Raw genomic sequence first — 19,313 nt, 5'->3', positions numbered from 1 at the left:
TGCTGGGCTGAGGGGGGTCCAGCTGGAGCTGAGGGGGGTCCGGCTGGGGCTGAGTGGGGTCCTGTCAGAGCTGAGTGGGGTCCAGCTGGGGCTGAGGGGGTCCGGCTGGGGCTGAGTGGGGTCCTGTCGGAGCTGAGTGGGGTCTGGCTGGGGCTGAGGGGTGTCCTGCTGGGCTGAGGGGGGTCCTGCTGGGCTGAGGGGTCCTGCTGGTCTGCAGTGGGTGTCACGTGAGCCAATCCCTGTCCTAGGAAGCACACACTCTGAGTGGTAAGCAGTCCTGAGAGGCCCAGCCTGTCCCACGTGACTAAATACATTTAGCAAGAAAGAGAAAATGAGCAGCCAATGGAACAGACGAGGCACAAGGTTAAAGATGTGTAGGGATACGCTGGTGTTCTCTGGGGTTTTGTTCTACCTATTTTTCTGTGAATTTGAAATCATTTCCAGATACAAAGTTTTTTAAAAATGGTTTTGGATTGGCCACTTACTGTGATACCTCTCCTGTGACCTGAACCTTAATTCCCTTCCTGGAGAAATGAGAAAGCTAAAGTGACCTATCTAACTAAGCCCACAGTGTTGAGAGAATTAACATAATGGATGGTTGTTTAGAGGAGTTTTTTGGTGAAACTGCAGTGTGTCTATCCAGAGTCTCTGCTATTAAAATTTACCAAATAACTGCAGTGTAGATTTTCATATAACAGATACGGAGTGACCATCTCCACATAAATGTCGGCTTACACAGGGTACCTGAGACTTCAGCGTGTATTAGCGTATCCATTTGTTTCTTCCAGCCATTCTTTATTGTTGGATAGCTCACATCTGTGTACCAGATCCCCAGAACTCTAGCACCAAGAGTAAGGGTGGTAAACTCTTGAAATGCACATTTCCGCGCAGTGTGGTTCAGCCCTGTCTCTCGTGTTCTCCACTAGCGCCCACAGTCAGGGTGGCTCACGTGGTGGGTGGTTGGCTTAGTTAAGCTGCTGTTAGGGTGCCCGTGACCCACGTCAGACTGCCGGCTTTGACACCAGGCTGCAGCTTGCTGCTAATGGAAACCCTGGGAGCAGTGGCGAAGGCGCAGGCAGTCTGGCTCCTGCCATTCGCGTGGGAGACCTGGACGGAGCCCCCAGCCCGCACCTGTGGCTGGCCCTGTCTTGGCCATTGTAGGCGTTTGGGAGTAACCAGCCAGTGGCATCAATTCAATTTCTCAATCTCTCTCTGTTTCTCTCTCTCTCTTTGTCTCTCTGCTTCCCAAATAAATAAATAAGAACTTTTTTTTAAAAAAAGAACTACGCTGCTTTGGGAGCATGTTGGGTAATTAGCTTGAAACGTTAGGTTTCGGGGCCAGTGCTATGGCGCAGCGGGTTAAAGTCTTGGCCTGACGCGCCGGCATCCCATATGGGTACCGGTTCTAGTCCCAGCTGCTCCTCTTCCGATCCAGCTCTCTGCTATGACTTGGGAAAGCAGTAGAAGATGGCCCAAGTCCTTGGGCCCCTGCGCCCACGTGGGAGACCCGGAGGAGGCTCCTGGCTCCTGGCTTCAGATTGGTGCAGCTTGTGGCCATCTGGGGAGTGAACCAGCGGATGGAAGACCTCTGTCTCCATCTCTACCTCTCTCTGTAACTCTGTCTTTCAAATAAATAAATCTTAAAAAGAAAGAAAGAAAGGGTGGGTTTCGTCCGGGATGTGATGCACATGTGTTCATGAACAGAAAGAACGTGACTTCCCTGCTGTCACGTTTGCCTGCGAAGCTCAAGTGGCGGAATTCACGTGCGCACGTGGGCCTGCTCGTTATAGGCCGTCTGCACGGGTTCCTTCCCCCACCCCGGGACACTTGCCCTGGAGTTGCGGGCGAGTTAGTTTATGAATCAGAGTGAGATGGGGCCCTTGGGTTGGGGGCTACTGCTAAGTAAGCTGTGAGTTAACAAACCTCCTTTTGTGTGTGTTTCTTTTAGTCTCCCCGAGTGAAAGAATCCTTAACGAATTCTGAGGTAAGTAACTGGGAAAGCGTCCGTGTGTCTGTGGGTTTTGGTGTTAAGCTGGGGTGCCGGCGCGGGAGTGAGACTGTAGCAGCAGGATGAAGGGCTGGGCCTCCTTCCTTGCCGGGCTGCAGAGTGCAGGGTGGGCCTGTTGCATTCATTCGTCCAGAAGTGCCATTTTTCTCTTTCGGCCTCTTCTCTTGTCGGGCAGCGTCTGTCCGTCACTGCTGTGTCGGTGTGCTAGGGCTGCCTGTCAGGTGCACTCGCACTAGAGTCACCTTCCTTGTTCCCACTGCCGGGGGGGGGGGGGGGGGGCGGGGAGCATCGATTACACGTGACCGAGTCTTCCACTTGGTCCGCGGGAAGTTAGCGGAGGGAGAGCCGCTCTCTGCCCCCGTGGCCTCCACCCCTGACCCACGTGCTCCCGAGCTTGTTAACCCTTGCTGGCCAGAGACACACATGGACCGTGTGTAAGAAATACTGTTCAGTCTCTGACACTTTAGGATCCTTTGTCACGTTTAACTTATCCTGCCTTGGCTGCTTCCTAACTCCTCAGAACTGAATGAGAAGAGATCGTACAATTCTCCAGTTTTTCTCTCTAGCTTTTTGCTCCTTTGTCTAAATTAGTATCTGCGTGAGGATTCTTGCGTACGCGTGCTTCTTCTCACGCTCGCGACTTGGTTTTAAGCTTGACCACGTTAAACGTCACATAGCATACCATTGCCGTCTTACACATTTTCGGCTGCTCGGTGTAGCAGCGTCCCATCCATCCATGCTGGTGTGCGTGGCTCGCGCCCCAGCTCTGCTCTCACTGTGGCTTCCTGCTGATGTCGATGCTGGAAAGTGGTGGTGATGGCTCAAGTACCCGATCCTCTCCCACCCACGTGGGAGACTGGGCGGAGCTCCTGGCTCCTGGCTTCAGCCTGGCCCAGGCCTGACTGTTGCTGGCATTGGGGAAGTGAACCAGGGCATGGAACTCTGCAAAGCAAAGCAGAAAGCTCCCAGAGACTCAGAGGCTGGGGTGGGAGAAGCGATGTGTTGAAACAGCGTGGTGAGCCCAAGGCTCTGCACCTGGCACGGGCGAGGCGCCCCTCGCTGGCAGCGCCCTGCCTCCCTCTGCTCCACTGGAGCCACAGCGCTGTGTTTCCCTTTCAGCTCTTTCCAACAACGGAGCCCGTGGGTACTTTGCTGCAAGTTCCGGAGCAGGTTTCTGCGCGTCTACCTCAGCCAGCTGCACAGATGCCCACGCAGCCCACTCACGTCCCTCTCCCGCCCCCCGCAGAAGCAGCACAGACGGCTCAGGTGAGCGGAGGGAGATTGCTCTGGCCCCCCACGGTGGGTGGGAGCAGCGGGGTGCACGCAGGACACGGCTGATGTCACTCTGCGTGTGAGATACCAACAGCGGGCCCTCTCTTCCTTCCCTCTGCGTTTTGGCCACTGCATTGATTTCCCTGCTAGTTAATAATTGTGAATGTCTGACTCGTTTTTGTAGTCAACATCAGTCTTTCCCCCCAGATTATGCAGTTACATTTTATTAAATATTGCAAACGTACAAATCTTTGGTATATAATACATGTGTTAGTTATGAAGTGCAGGTTGATGTCTTGGTAGGTTTTGAACAAGTTAGAATTATGTCTTTACAGTCTTCAATGTGTACAGAAAAGGGAGTTTTACTAGGCTCTTAGAGATTTTTCAGCAACTGAATGAGCTAACAAGGAAAAAGTTGCAAACGTAGACGCTTTCGGCCCAGTTTCTCGTCAGCTCTACACCAGGTCATTATTACCTCTCACTTAGAACGCGGCTGGTGGAGGTCACGAGGAGCGCGGAGCGCCGTCGCTGCGCTGTGTTCTTTCGCTCGATTCCATTTCCATTACCTGCTAATACTCTGTCCCATTCCTGGCTTCTCTGAGTGACTCTTTAGGGTACAAGTGCTTGTCAATTCTGTGAGGACTGAATCTGGTGAAAGTGAGCAATGTGAACTGTGAGCCCAGGTGCAGTCAGGCCCACAAGCTCATCACATCCGGGTATTCTGGAAGCTTCCAGACAAAGGCAGGTTGTGCCGTGAGCCTGCGAGCTCTGGAACCCTCGGGTGCCGCACTGACTCGGGAGCAGGGTCCCTTGGGGCTCCCTCCTCAAGAGAAAGAGGAATGAACGCCCTGGCTTCCTCCTCCTGCACCCAGTGGGCCGGCTTGTGCTCGGCCTTGTCCAGACCTCTGCTCTGGGCGCTCGCGGTTCCTCGCCGTGCTGACCTCACTGGCCTCTGTCCCCACTCCTTCCCTTTCTGCCCACCACGAGGGAAAAGACAGGGAAGCCGAGGAGGCCTGGGTCCATGTAAAGAGAGTGCGTGCTGCCGTTGGCGAGAGGTGACTAAGCCAGAGGGTGAGCCTGGCCACAAGCAGTGGGAGCTCCAGGCTGGGTGGGTCCCTGGGAGGCAGCTGGTGGGGGCCGTACTTGGTGTGTGTTGCTGTATGCCACGCTGCCAGATTTGTGGTGTTTATTCCCAAGGTAGCAGATCCACTTCGGTTACTTCCTTTTCAGAAGTTGGAGTCCTTGCGGGGGCAGCATCGCAGGGATTCTGTGTCCAGCGGCCTTCGCAGGAAGGCCGCCCCAGGGTGTGGCACGAGCCATGCTCCTGTGCCTGGGCTGGCTGTATTAGGTTCGCCGCCAGGAGTCACTGCTGCTCTCGGCTGTGTGCACAGAGCTCAGCTCTGCTGCTCCTTCGAGGTTAGGAAGCGCCCTCGCTCCCTTTGGCCGGGCGATGTTGCTACAGCCGCACAAGTGGCCTTGCACCACTGTCCCCCAGACACAGTTCCTTCTAGAAGAGCTCTTCCCAGCAGGCCCCCACCGCCCCAAGATGACGGAGAGAACACGGGCAGGTCTTGGAGAGTACGAAACCTAGTTTTCTGTTTTCCACCCCTGTGGCGTACAGGAGTCTGGAAATGTGTCTGTAGTTGCACCTGGGTGTGAGAACTGCTCCTCTAATTGTGTTGGACCCAGGCCGACGTCGAGCGTCTTGGTGTCCTCCCCCGGGGGGAGTGTGGCAGGGACTGGGACTTCGGGAGAGGAAGGAAGTTGCCCCCGCGCGGACGGTTTGCCTGCAGAGGCCCGTCACCCTGTCGGCACTTGCTGAGCCGGGCAGTGACTTCTGACGTTCAATGCTTTGCAGGCTGTGCCTTCGGGAGCAAGTTCGCAGGAAGTCAAGGTCCCCATCAGCCTGGTACTGAGATTGAGGTAAGGATTCCTCCTTGGAATACTCTGCGAGTCTGCGCCAGCCTGCGGCCGAGCTGCTGTTCGCGTCCAGGTGGCTTGTCCACCAGCAGCGTGGGGCCTGGCTGCCGGCAGGTGCTGGACTTCTGCTGCGCGCAGCCTTCTGCTCGCTTCTCCCCGAACGCTGATGTGTTTGCCTGCTCGCAGGGCAGCCCCTGGAGCTGGGGCGCGGGGTCTGTGCTTGGGCGGACGAGGGGAGCAGCTCCAGCTGGCGCATCTAGAGATTAGACCGTCCCTGGGCTGCGGAGGCTCAGGAGAGATGCGTGTTTGAAAACCCTGAGCCTGGGTGTCAAACAGCTTCTGCACCAAAATAAACTTCAGTTCCATCGTCCACCATTTGCAGTGCCCTCACGTAACAGCATGGACTGTGAGAGCCACTGGCGCAAGAGGGGAGGCTTTTTGATTGTGATCAATCACCTAAAGGCCTCGTTCTTTTAAGAAAAACCTCCAAATAGGTTGTGGTTTATTCCGCTGTTCGAGGTGGGGGCATGCAGAGGCTGCTGAAAAGGAAGTGTCTTCCGTAGAACTTGTTCCTGGGGCTGGCACAGCCCCATGTGTTCATGTGGCACAGCGGGTTAACGCCCTGGCCTGCAGCACCGGCATCCCATATGGGCGGCGGTTCGAGTCCCGGCTGCTCCACTTCTGATCCAGCTCTCTGCTGTGGCCTGGAAAATCAGCAGAAGATGGCCCAAGTCCTTGGGCCCCTGCACCTGTGTGGGAGACCCGGAAGAAGCTCCTGGCTCCTGGCTTTGGATCGGCACAGCTCCGTTGCAGCCAACTGGGGAGTGAGCCATCAGATGGAGGACTTTTCTGTCTGTCTCTGCCTCTCCTCTCTCTGTGTAACTCGGCACGCAGCCCTTCCCTCTGCCGGTTTTGCGGTCAGGGTGCCGGGGTCCCCGTCAGAATAGCTGTGGCTGCTGTGTTGCTCCGATGAGGTCTCTTTCTACTCACAAACGCACCTGAGAAACAGACCGTGAAAGCGGGACCTGGAGAGGTTTCGACCCACGGTGACGGTGACGGGCCTGGCTGGGATTGCCGGCTCTGACCCCTGCTCCCACCACCACGGCAGGGAGCCTTTCTTTCTCTTGTTTATTTGAAAGTCAGAATTGGGGGTGGGGGAGGGAGGGAGGGAGGGAGGGAGGGAGAGAATCGAAACATCGAGATCTTCCTACTACTGTTCACTCCTTAAATGGCTGCAGGGCCCAGGGCTGAGCCAGGCCAAAGCCAGGAGCCAGGAGCTTCTCCCAGGTCTCCCACATGGGTGCAGGGCCCAGGGCTGAGCCAGGCCAAAGCCAGGAGCCAGGAGCTTCTCCCAGGTCTCCCACCTGGGTGCAGGGCCCTGGGCTGAGCCAGGCCAAAGCCGGAAGCCAGGAGCTTCTCCCAGGTCTCCCACATGGGTGCAGGGGCCCAGGGCTGAGCCAAGCCAAAGCCAGAAGCCAGGAGCTTCTCCCAGGTCTCCCACATGGGTGCAGGGGCCCAGGGCTGAGCCAGGCCAAAGCCAGAAGCCAGGAGCTTCTCCCAGGTCTCCCACATGGGTGCAGGGGCCCAGGCACTTGGGCCATCCTCCACTGCTTTCCAGGCCATGAGCAGGGAGCTGGATCAGGAGTGGAGCAGCCGCAACTGGAACCAGCCCATAGGGGATGCCAGCACTGTGGGCAGCAGCTTTACCCGCTACACTGTGGGTCCTTGTGAGAGCGGAACCTGCATGGCCGAGGCGCCTCTCCACGCCCTAGCATCGGGCTGCAGTTTCCACACAGGAGGACACATCCAGCCACAGCATCGTCTCTCGGGGGAGCAGTGGGCGTGCCAGTCTCCTCAGCGGCGTGAGGTGTCCACGTTGGCTGACGGGACAAGCGGTGGTCGTTCCGAGCTTCCTGACCCGTGGAGTAGGAGTCCGGATGTCCTGAGGCACACCGGCAGGGTCTGTGCTGTCAGGAGCTCTGACTTACGCGTTCTGTTTTCTTCCCCAGGAATTCCAAAAAGGAACTAAATGATATCCGATTTGAATTTACTCCTGGGAGAGGTGAGGTATCAAAAACACTGAAAGCATTTAGTGAACTGGGAAGTTTTTGTCCACTGGATAGGTTTTGTTGTTAAAGGATGGGAAACGTTTTTCTCGTTTTAAAGGTTTTGAGGAGTGTTTGAATAAAACTAAGATACAGCTTGTTGTATTATAAAATGAACTTCCTGGTGAAAACAGCTCATTTACTGCTTAATTAATGGGCGTTGTCTAAGCCTCGCCTGGGCGAATCCCCGTGTCCACTGCACAGCGGCTTAATACACAGGCGCAGTAAAAGGCCGTGTGTCCGCTGTGAGGGTACAGGGCCGGCATCGCTGGAGTCAGACCAGCTCTCCAGCCACTGGCTCTGCATGGCTGTCCTCCACGGGTGGCCCAGGGGACGCAGGCCTCCGCCCCCTGCTGTCTCGGGGTCAGCAGCGGCAGCCACTGGCGAGAACAGGTGCAGATGGAGAGAGGCTGCCGTTCTGCTTCGGAGCCAGGCGCAGGCGGGCCCTCGGGAGGCACGCGAGTCTCTGGTCCCGCGGGAGCGGGGGCTCCAGAGGACGAGGTGGACTGGCGCTGTGTGTCCTGGTTTCAGTTTCCAGCGCCGCCCACCGCCGAGCTTGCACCGCCGGCCATCATGATGTGAGAACAAAAGCGACCAAAATGAAAACGAAAGGGCTTCAGAATGTGCCCCCAAAGAGGAGAGATTCATTCTTCCCGGTTTTGATTGAGAATTCACCTTTCTGGGTTTGGCCCTCACAAGACTGCCCATTCATTTTCATGTCTCGGAGCTCAGAGATCTCACATCCATGGTTGCCCTCGCAAGTCGGGGTCTCGTGCGCGATGTCGCTGGTGGGGATTCTGACCTGAGCTCAGCCCCTCTGCCTTCGCCGTCCAGAAAGTTCCCTCTGTGGCTGTCAGGAAGAGCTGCGCCCTAGCCACAGCTGGGAGAATTCCTCACTCGAGACGATCCCCAGCGGTAGGAACAAATCTGTGTGTGAGAGCAGGACCGTGCCTGCCTTCTGGACTCTGTGGGTTTAGTAGCGAGCTTGGGCCCCACAGAGCTGGCAGCCACACTGTTCTGAGAGGTGGCAGTGGCCCGGAGGTGCCTGAAACCCAGCCCCTTCTTCTTTGTCCTTACAGATACGGCGGAGGGTGTCTCTCAGGAGCTGATTTCTGCTGGCCTGGTTGACGGAAGGGATTTAGTAATAGGTAACTACGCTGCGCTCTGGCCTTGTGCCCTGGCTCTAAATACTGGTACCTAGAAAACCACGTGTTAGTCCCCCAAGTAGTCTTCTGGTTTTTGGCATTGTGAAATTGCAGGCATTGCAGGTAGTCCTCACCCACCGCCAGCCCCCAGAGCTCACCCACCCACCCTTACCCATGCACATGTACAGAGAGCGAGCGAGCGAGCCAGCCTCCACCCACCGTTCACTTCCCAAATGGCCACAACGACCAGGACCAGAGCAGGAGGAAGCCAGGAGCCTGGAACTCCATCCGGTCTCCTACATGGGTGACGGGCCCACACGTGGCCCATCCTCTGCTCCTTCGCAGGTGCACCAGCAGGGAGCTGGGGCAGCCCCTGAGTTGGCCTTTTGACCTCTGGTGGTGGACGTGAAAGCGCACACACAGGTCTGGAGACTATGGTAGAAAGGATGACAAAAGTCACAGGACCACGTGAGCCTGGCCACGGCTGCCCTGGTGTCCCCAGCCACAGGAGCGACGTGGTCCTAGAAGAGCAGGCCCCTGTCTGTGCCCATCAGCAGGTTTCCCTTTGCCGGGCCGGGCGTGTGGGCCACGTCCAGCCTCTGTCACTTTCACACCGGCAGGACAGAGACATTCACTTGTACGACTTGGCGATGAGTTGAGAGGTTACTTTGCGTTTGGGTTTTGTTTGTTTTTTTGCTTGATCTTTCTGCTTCCACGTTGATTGTACACAGAAGCTTCTGAGCCTCTGTTTAAACTTTTAAAATATGGCTGAAAGTGGGCGGACTTAACGTCTCATCCGTCACTCTTTCTGTTCGTCTGATTACAGTGGCAGCTAATTTGCAGAAGATTGTAGAAGAACCTCAGTCGAATCGATCGGTCACTTTCAAACTGGTATTCACCGTTCCCCTTTTAAACCGGCTTGCCTTTCCCAGCAGCGGCCTCCGCGGCCGGCTCCTGTGTTCCCTGGGAGGAGTGTCCACACGCGGAGGGCCCTGGGCTGGTGGCTCCTTGCCAGGGCCTCCCCTCCCGTCCGCACACATTGTCCCACTGTGTAGCCAGCCCCCGTCTTTGGGAAGAGACACCCGGGTCAGCCTCCCGTCAGTGGCCCACGCCTTTCTTCCCACGGTCCTGTCTTCTGCTGGCTGCGGTCACGGCGTGCAGGCAGCCACCGCTTCTCTCTTGTTTGGTTTCCAGGCATCTGGAGTGGAAGGCTCAGATATCCCTGATGACAGCAAACTCGTCGGATTCGCCCAGCTCAGCATCAGCTGAGCCGCAGCCCTGGAGGAGCGGCCGCAGGAGATTCCACACGTGTGCATACCCCGTTGCTTCTGTTGGCCTAAACCCTCTTCTGCCAAAGAACCCAGCAGCAACCCTCCGGCTCGGCACGTTAGCGTCCTCTGTTCTTCCTGCTGTTGTCGTCCCCTTCGTCCCCCAGGGAAAGAAACGTCGGGTCCCCAGTGGCCAGCGTCCCCTCACAGAGTTCCGTTCGTCAGTGTCCTGCACCTGTCCCCGTCTTCCTCCATCTGAGAAGTGGCCCAGGAGGGCGATCTGCGAGCTCACTCTTGCCTTACTCCAGTGCTGGCCCGGGTGGAAGGGAGCAGCTCCCTTGGGCTTCCTCGGCCCGCCTGGTCACGCACGCCTGCCAGGGGTGGCTGTCTTGGGCCACTCTTTACCACTGCAGTAGCAATTAAAAGTTGACTGTTCAGCTGGAGCCCAGAGAATTCAATGCAGTACTTTTTTCTTTGTATCTGATGTGAATTCGAGCAACCTTTGTTAGGAAAAAGCACAGCCTCGATGGAGGCGGCCTGAACTGTGTTCCTGTCTACCCCTGGCGTGTCTCAGCGTTTGCTGCGGCTGCCCCGGGCAGCCCTTCCTCACTGCCCCTCAGAGAGGGTTGCTAGCCTTAACTTCAGCTGGTGCGGACTGCAGCCGCAGGCTCCTCCCACGCGGAGCTGCCGGCCGTTTTTCACGCAGTGTCAGGAATGGCTTGGAAAAGCGAACTGCCAGAGGTGGTTTTGGACAGGAAAAACTCCGATCATCGGGAAGTATTTATGTTCAAGTCTTGAGAAATTGGATTGAAGAAAAACCGCGCCTGCCCTAGGTCCTGCAGTGGGAAGCAGTTCACCTGGCCTGCGGGTCGTGGGGAGGCGGGCGTGCGAGGCTCGGGCTCCCACAGCAATAAAGAGCCACGCTGCGCCAGAGGCCAGAGAGGCCAGAGGGGCCTGCCTGCTGCCCTCCTCCTGCACTGACTCCTCGGAGGGGGACGCGCGCCCACCGCACTCGACGAACAGCGAAGCCACATGTGCCGTGACCTTTAGGGTTTCTCAGTAGACAGTGTTCATTTGATTTTCTACAGAAATAATATAAATTATTCTTTAGGCTTAGAAAGGGGCACTCATAATGCAATATGTGAAATACCCCGCGGGGTTGGCTTTTCTCTTTCCTGCTGGTGCGCAGTCAGCCTCCTGTCTGATTGCTGGTAACCCTGCCACGTCTTCTGTATGAGTGGGACACAACCTGGCCTTAAGAAGACGCGCGCCTTTGGCCGCGGGCCTGCGGCGAAGGAAGACAACTTCCACAGGGTCACTCGCGCCCTCGCCAGCTTGGCCTGAACAAGCTGACCTGCCACACCCTGTCTCGTTCTCTGAGTCTGTGGCTTTGGTCCTAGGCTTTCTCACCTGCCCTGGGTGCAGAGGCATGTTGGGAAAGGGCTGAATGTTGTGCAGGGGGTGGGGGGAGGGGAGAAGCGATGGGTTTGGGATGTGGGTTAGAGGGAGAGTAGATCAGAGGACCAGAAACCGAAGTCCGAGGTCCAGCAGGATTGGTAAGAGTGGGAAGTCTGCTGAGCCGGTGGGTGGAGAGGAGATGGACTAGTGGCTGGAAGTACTTAGCATTGTTTACCTTTTCCTTTTAGGGTGGGGGTGGGGAAGCCAGGACAGGGAGGTGGGGATGAGTATGGGGCTCGCCTAGGAGTGTGCAGTTTAGTTTCAAACAAACCTATTGTAATCGATTGACTTAGGAACGCCAGGGTGGTGGCGTCCCATTTGGAGGTGATCTGGCACCAGGCTGGGAGTGCTGGCTCTGTCGCCTTGTCAGCGGGACAGCAGCAGTGGGCCGGGCGCTCCTGCCTGCGGGGGATTCGGAGACGGCAAGTCCCAGCAGGCAGTGAGGCTGAGAGGCAGGCGGGCAGCAGCTGCCCGGGGCCTGGTGAGTGATGGCGCTGCCCCCGGGGTTCAGCTGGCCTCACTGCGCCAGGTCCCTGGCGTGGGGGCTGACTGTGGCACAGGTAACGCGTGCCAGTGCCATCTGTGAAATGCCCGGTCTGTGTAAGTGACTAGCGGATTTGTTTGAGTTTTTTGCTTAAGTTTTGAACCAAACCCTAGGGCCAGCTGATAGTACGTAATGATCTGGAGGCTCCCCCTACGACGCGTCGCTCGGTTACGGAAGATGTAAAATATCCAACCCCCTCCCCCCCTTTTTGACTTTGTATTTTACTGCATGTTTTCTTCATTTTTAATCAATAAAGAGTAAATTGTCTTTAGTGCTGTGTTTAGCTCCGGTTTCTCCTGTGAGTGGGCACGGGCCAAGTGTGCACCAGCTAAGCTGAGCGTGGGTCTCCAGATGGTCTCTGTGCCGCTGGGGAGCCCAGTCCCGGAGGCGGGGTTGGTCCACAGCTGCATCACCGCGCGTTCTCCTGTGTGCCTCTCGGGCTTTGGGCAGGGGAAAGTGCCGGTGTCCAGCCCTCGGGAGTCCCCTGTGGTCATTCAGAGCAGGGCTGACCTCGCCCCTGCTTGGCTCTGGTATTGAGGGGGTAACCTCTGTGTCCCCGTCACCAGCACCCCGTCCCAGCACCACGTGGCCTGCCGCTGACTGGGCTTGCCCTACATCAGCAGGTTACACAATGGACTCACGGAGACAGGGAGGAGGCGCCTGTTTCTTTGGGGGAGGGCGGCCGGGGATAGACCAAGTCCTCCACCTGCCGTTCCGTCTGAGATCGGGCCGTGTCCGTGGGCCCCGCTCCGTCCGAGGTCGGGCCGTGTCCGCGGGCCCCGCTCCGTCCGAGGTCGGGCCGTGTCCGCGGGCCCCGCTCCGTCCGAGGTCGGGCCGTGTCCGCGGGCCCCGCTCCGTCTGAGATCGGGCCATGTCTGTGGGCCTGGTGCCTTAGCGTTCCTGCACAGAAGCGGAGGCACGGGGCCAGCGCATGGAATAGCAGGTTAAGCTGCCACCTGCAACACCAGCGTCCCATATGTGTGCTGGTCTGAGTCCCGGCTGCTCCACTTCTGATCCAGCTCTCTGCCAATGCACCTGGAAAAGCAGTGGAAGACGGCCCAAGTGCTTGGGTACCTGCACCCACATGGGAGATCAGGAGGAAGCTCCTGGCTTCGGACTGGCCCATCCCTGGCCATTGCAGCCGACAGATGGAAGATCCATCTTGCTTACTCTGTATCTCTACCGTTTCAAATAAATAAATAAATATTCAAAAACAATGGACGAGGAAATTCAGGTTTGTGGAAGGTGAATCTTAGGAAAGGACTTTTGTTTGTGATCAGTTCAGGTAAGATTAGGAGGGAATTGATGACGTTTCTAACGACTGCATTAGTATCTAAGGTTTGCTGAGGCAAGCTAGGTTTTGGTTTTGGTCATCTCAGTTTTCTTGGAATGGTGATCTGCCCATACAAGGAAATTATAAAGTTTTTCTTCACCTTTGAAGGTAATTGGCCTTGGAAACAAGGATTCTGTTTTACCAAGGTAACTTCCTGTGCCTCGTGTTGTCTGTCTGAGACATCAAAAAAATTGAGTCTTCTCTTTTAAAATTTATTCATAACTTACTTGAAAGGCAGAGAGACAGAGAGAGAGGTCTTCCAACTGCTGGTTCACTCCCCAAATGGCTGTATCGACCAGGGCTGGGCCAGGCTGAAGCCAGGAGCCAGGAGCTTCTTCCCAGTCTCCCACATGGGTGCAGGGGCCCAAGCACTTGGACCATCTTCTGTTTTCCCAGTCGCTTAGCAGAGAGAGCTGGACCAGAAGTGGAGCAGCCGAGGTGCAAACCGGCGTCCATATGGGATGCCAGTACTGCAGGCAGCGGCTTAACTCGCTGTGCCACAGCGCCGGCCCCAAGTCTGGTCTTGAGGATTAGGGTGTTTAAGCTGCCTACCTCTTTGTGTTTGCCTTCAAAGACTCAGTGATCACTTTGGTTAAATGAATGACTGTTGCTCGCCATGACCTGTGGTCCTATATTAACCAAGTATTTTAAGCCCATGGTATTTTTGGTGAACTTCTTAAAATCAACTTCTAAACTGTCTTTTTCTTAACCTCAAATTAACTTAAGGATTTTTCAGATGGGTCCTTGAAACATCTCCAAAGAATATTTTTCTTTATAGAATGAGAGCTATTGAGCTGACTGGCCTGTTTGCTATGTTAAATTATAGCAGGCACATTGTCCAGTCGTAAGTGATGCTACACGTTCTTGACCTCGACTTATGTGGCCGTGTTAGTAGTGTGCTTCAGCAATTCCATGGCGTCATGGAAATGCCGGAGTCCTGATAATACTTGGGATCCTAGTTCTGGTCATTAAAATGTGTCATCAAAAATAGCCGAACCTGCTCGCCAGCCGCGTCCTCTGGCAGGGGACTCTGCTGCAGTCCTTAACCATGGCCTTTCTAAAGAGCTAGAGAGCGCGCATCCACTGCTTCACACCCCAGTGCCTACAATGGCAGGGGCTGGTCCAGGCCAAGGCCGGAGCTGGAAACCCAGTCTGGGTCTCCCATGTGGGGGCAGGGACCCGAGCACTGGAGCCGTCCCCTGGGGGGCCGCGGTAGCAGGAGGCTGGAGCCAGGACTTCACCCAGGCTCTCTGGACTGGGTGCTGCTGTCTCTCCTGCTAAGCAAAGTGTAGCGGAGAAGCTTGCTGGCTCGTCACATTGCTGATCCAGCCCCAGTGGAACGAGCAGTTCTTAACGGCCAGGACGTTGTTGGGCGGCTTCCGTTTGGAGTCAGCCAGGGCTGGGATTGAAGGCACAACCTGAGGAAGGCTGCAGGGTAGATCCGAGTAAGTTCTCGGATGATCCACAGCACGGTGCATCTCACTTGGAAGTTGTTATCTGGGAGAATACAGATTCAGTGCTAAGTGGAGACTTCGGGGTGGCCTTCCTTGTTGCCAGCTCTGCCCTCCATCATTCAGCATGGAAAAGATACAGTGGTGAGGGGCCGGCACTGTCGTGTAGTGGGGCTGAGCCTCCGCCTGCAGTGCCGGCATCCCACACGGGCACTGGTCCACGTCCCAGCTGTTCCTCTTCCCATCCAGCTCCTGCTATGGCCTGGGAAAGCAGCAGAAGATGGCCCAAGTCCTTGGGCCCCTGCACCTGCGTTGGAGGCCCAGAAGAAGCTCCTGGCTTCAGATCGGACCAGCTCTGGCCATTGCAGACATTTGGGGAGTGAACCAGCAGATGGAAGACCTGTCTCTCCCTCTCTATGTAACTCTGCCTGTCAAATAAATAAACAAACTCTTACTAAAAAAATGTGATCCAAATTACAAACAAGTACTGGTGAGGCTGCCGCCCCAACATTGCTTAGATGGTCTGGTAGTGTGTCAACCCCAGTGCAGGGTCATCCCGTCCCCTCCAGGGTCTGCCTTGTATGGGCCCTGTGCTGACCTGTCGCCCACCAACCATGGGAGGCTGGAAACCTGATCCTGCAAGAAGGCAGAGGAGCGCTCCGGCCACGGCCAGAGACAGAGCAGAGGTGTGGGGCCAGGAGGTCTTGACGGACTGCCGGTAACCATGTGGTGTCTGGGGGGAGTCTGCACAAGGCTCCGGGCTGCGCCCCGTTGTACCCTGGGAATAGAATGCGCCCTTTGACCACCCCCAGCGTACCCTGAGGCTTTCGCACCCCATTGTGACACCACCCCCGGCCACCAAGGGAACCCACACATTCTGGCTCTGAGAGTCTGGCAGGTGGGCGCTGGTGTGTGAGCTTGGGGGGACACAAGGCAACCGAGGGTGGGGGTGGGGTGGGGAGCAGACAGCGGACAGGAGGCTGTGAGGGGCTCTCCTGCTGCTGCCTGGGGCTGTCCGCCAGTGGAGAGAGGGGCCCTGCGGGGAGAGACGGCTATGCCCGGCTGTGGCCTCCCTGCTTCTGTCCCCTGAGGCCTCCTCTACCCACTCTCACCCCCAGGCTTGCTAGCGTGCACCCCACCCTGGCTTCCACGGCTCGCGTGTGGCTTAGGAGAACGCACGTCGGTTACCAGAGTGAGTGTCGGGGCGGCTCCTCCTGGCTGGTGGCGTCCCGTCCTTGAAGTCGGCTACGGCCACCGGACTCCCTCTGCTCCTGACCCCGCCTCCTGGAGCGTTAGGTCGTCCGCACCTTCTAGTCGGCTTTCGCGGGTTGGATTCCACGCTCTGGGGTGAGTGGCCCCACCAACCCCCCACAGAGTAAATCAGAAGTAGAGCTGAGTGGCTCCCAGTCTAGGCCACTCGCAGCCGTGTGGGCGTGCTGGCCCATTGGCCAGGCTCTGGAAAGCAAGCGCCAGATGGCCGTGACCGCTTCTGCCCGCAGCTAAGCCGTGTGAGACTCCGTGGGGGGCCGGCGTGGGCCAGCCAGAGGAGAGGGGTCTGCCTGCTGGGGTGACCCAGGCAGTGTGTTGGTGATGGAGAGCGCTCGCCTGCCCGGACTGTGGAGCTGGGGTCACCGTGGGTGCAGACAGCAGCCCCTGGAGAGACGGGAGGGGCCGAGGGGCCCGAGAGGGAAAGGGGTGTGCTGGGGGGGGGGCAGGCAGCGCACTCCCCGCGTCGTGGCATTCTAGGGCTCGTTTCCTGCAGTGCGCGTGCAAACAAGGGAACACTCAGAGTAGCACAAGCTACGGGACCCACGTGACCGTGGGAGACCGTGCCCAGTGGCGTTCCCAAGTGGGCCAGGAGCACACGGGAGACGGGTCCTCTGCCAGCAGCGCTGTCACCCTTCCGGGTTGGTCTGTCACGTTGGTTTAAGCAGGTCTTGAGGTCCTGCATTCCTAAAGAGCTCTTCTCCCTCCGCGTGTGGCCCACCTGCCCGCCCGGTCCCTCTTTGTTGTCTTTGTATTATTGATGTGTGGATCCTAATCCTTGTCACCTGCCTGTGTCTACAAATAGCTTCTCCCAGGAGCTTTTTTCCACTTTAAGATTTTCTTCTTCTTCTTCTTTTTTTTTTTTAAATGTTTTATTTATTTATTGACTTGTTTGAAAGGCAGAATGAGAGAGACAGAGAGAGATCGAGAGATCAGTCTTCCACCCCCTGGCTCACTCCCCAAATGGCTGTAAGAGCCAGGACTGGGCCAGGCCAAAGCCAGGATCTTGGAACTCCATCTGGGTCTCTCACGTGGGTGACAGGAACCCAAGCCCTGGGGCCATCACCTGCCTCCCCTCGCACATTAGCAGGCAGCTGGATTGGAAGCAGAGCCGACATTGCAAGTTAACCCACTGCACCGCAGCACCGGCCCCAAGAGTTTCATTTTTAATAGCTCAGATTCTCAAGTTTAAAACTTTATGGTTAGAATAAAACAGCGCAGGTTTTGTACTGTGATAAATCTGAAGTCAGAGACCCACGCTCTACTCCCTGTGAGTGTTCTCTTTGAAATTTGAGTCCTGAATCCGGTTGAAAGTCTTGTTTACAAATGAAGAATCTCCTGCGAGGGTTTTCAGCTGCCGATCCGCACGCCGCGCCGTCTCGCCTGTCAGAGCTTGGCCTCCCTGCAGAGCGGCTTCTGGGCTTTCAACCTCCTCCTGGCCCATCCAGGTGGTCCTTAATGAACACAGCTAAAACAAGCGTGTGGAATTTCCTAAGAAGCGATGACCCCTGCGGACCCTCTGTGTGCACTGTAGGTCAGCACAATGAGCTCGTGAGAAGTGCCCCCGGGTTTTGGCGAGAGTCGCACGGACTCCACGGCTCATTCTGGGCAAGAACGGATCCCTTTTGGTCCTGAGCCTGTCTCTGCGCTTCTCGTCCTTAGCCGTTCTGTCCATTTAATCTAATTTAATTTATTTTTTTGACAGGCAGAGTTAGACAGTGAGAGAGAGACAGAGAGAAAGGTCTTCCTTCCATTGGTTCACCCCCCAAATGGCCGCTATGGCCGGCGCGCTGCGCCGATCCGAAGCCAGGAGCCAGGTGCTTCCTCCTGGTCTCCCATGGGGTGCAGGGCCCAAGGACTTGGGCCATCCTCCACTGCCCTCCCTGGCCACAGCAGAGAGCTGGCCTGGAAGAGGAGCAACCGGGACAGAATCTGGCGCCCCAACCGGGACTAGAACCTGGGGTGCCGGCACCGCAGGCGGAGGATTAGCCTAGTGAGCCGCAGCGCCAGCCAGAATTGTGCTTTCTTAAGGCTGAGTGAGGCCTCATTTTATCTGTTCATCCGTCAGTGGATGTCCAGAAACTATGTTCACTTTTTATTTGAAGGGGGGGGGGGGGATAGAAACAGAGACAGAGATACAGAGAGAGAGAGAGAGAGAGAGAGAGAGAGAAGGGTCTTCCATCCTCTGGCTCACTCCCCAGAAGCCTGCAACAGCCAGGCTGGAGCCAGAAACTCCATGTGGGTCTCCCACGTGGGAGGCAGGGGCCCAAGGACTTGGGCCATGACCTGCTGCCTCCCAAGGTGTGCGTCAGTCGGAAGCTGCCAGGACTCCAAGCCAGGCATCTCCGACGTGGGATACAGACATTGCAAGAGGGCTGTGAGCTGCTGTGTCAGACGCCGAGCCCACTGGGAAGGCGCGGGCTCCAGTGTGAAGTGGCGATTCTGCTTTTGGTCCTGGGAGCCGCCACGCTGCTTCCCACAGCAGGTGAGCGTGCACCTGCCCGTGTCCTAGCCGACTCTGCTCTCTTTTGTGCTGTCGTTCTTGCAGATGTTTTGTTCCTAATTTATATTTTATTACTAGAAATGGTATTTTTTTTAAGTTTTAACTTGAAATAATTTTTTTAAAGATTTATTTATTTGAAAGGCAGAGTTACAGAGAGGCAGAGGCGGAGGGAGAGAGAGGTCTTCCATCCGCTGGTTCATTCCCCAAATGGCCACAATGGCTGGAGCTGGGCCGATCCAAAGCCAGGAGCTTCCTCTGAGTCTCCCACATAGGTGCAGGGGCCCAAGGACTTTAGGATATCTTCCACTGCTTTCCCAGGCCATAGCAGAGAGCTGGTTTGGAAGTGGAGCAGCCAGGACTTGAACTGGTGTCCATATGGGATGCCGGCACTGCAGGCAGCAGTTTACCTGCTTCGCCACAGTGTCAGCCCCTTCAAATTTTTTTTTTTTTTTTTTTTTGACAGGCAGCGTGGACAGTGAGAGACAGAGAGAAAGGTCTTCCTTTTTGCCATTGGTTCACCCTCCAATGGCCGCCGCGGCTGGCGCGCTGCGGCCGGCACACCATGCTGATCCCAAGGCAGGAGCCAGGTGCTTCTCCTGGTCTCCCATGGGGTGCAGGGCCCAAGGACTTGGGCCATCCTCCACTGCCCTCCCGGGCCACAGCAGAGAGCTGGCCTGGAAGAGGGGCAACCAGGATAGAATCCAGTGCCCCGACCGGGACTAGAACCCGGTGTGCCGGTGCCACAAGGCGGAGGATTAGCCTATTGAGCCACGGTGCCGGCTCCTTGAAATATTTTTTAAAGATATATTTTATTTGGTAAAGCCACCACCTTTAGTGCCTGCATCCCATGTGGGCCCTGGCTCTAGTCCCGGCTGCTCCACTTCCAATCCAGCTCTCTGCTGTGGCCTGGGAAAGCAATGGAAGATGGCCAAGTCCCTGGGCCCCTGCACCCATGTGGGAGACCTGGAGGAAGCTCCTGGCTCCTGGCTTTCTCTCTCTCTCTGCCTCAGGCTCTCTGTTTCTGTGCCTTTCAAATAAAT

General features: G+C 56.5%; 1 protein-coding gene across 1 annotated transcript in view; it reads left to right on the top strand.

Moving 5' to 3' along the window:
• OXSR1 (oxidative stress responsive kinase 1) overlaps positions 1-11,991 on the top strand; it is a 100,345-nt gene extending 88,354 nt beyond the window's left edge. The window contains exons 12-18 of the mRNA XM_062216207.1: positions 1,949-1,984; positions 3,128-3,274; positions 5,139-5,203; positions 7,210-7,262; positions 8,385-8,453; positions 9,277-9,341; positions 9,645-11,991. Coding sequence (XP_062072191.1) covers positions 1,949-1,984; positions 3,128-3,274; positions 5,139-5,203; positions 7,210-7,262; positions 8,385-8,453; positions 9,277-9,341; positions 9,645-9,719 — 510 coding nt within the window. The 3' untranslated portion in view covers positions 9,720-11,991. The remainder of the gene's footprint in view (positions 1-1,948; positions 1,985-3,127; positions 3,275-5,138; positions 5,204-7,209; positions 7,263-8,384; positions 8,454-9,276; positions 9,342-9,644) is intronic.
• Positions 11,992-19,313: the final 7,322 nt, after the last annotated feature.

The sequence above is a fragment of the Lepus europaeus genome, chromosome 2 (genome assembly GCF_033115175.1).
Source record: "Lepus europaeus isolate LE1 chromosome 2, mLepTim1.pri, whole genome shotgun sequence".
NCBI classification, from domain to species: Eukaryota; Metazoa; Chordata; class Mammalia; order Lagomorpha; family Leporidae; genus Lepus; species Lepus europaeus.
The sequence above is the reverse complement of the archived record's forward strand: the minus strand, read 5'-3'. Positions and strand labels throughout refer to the sequence as shown.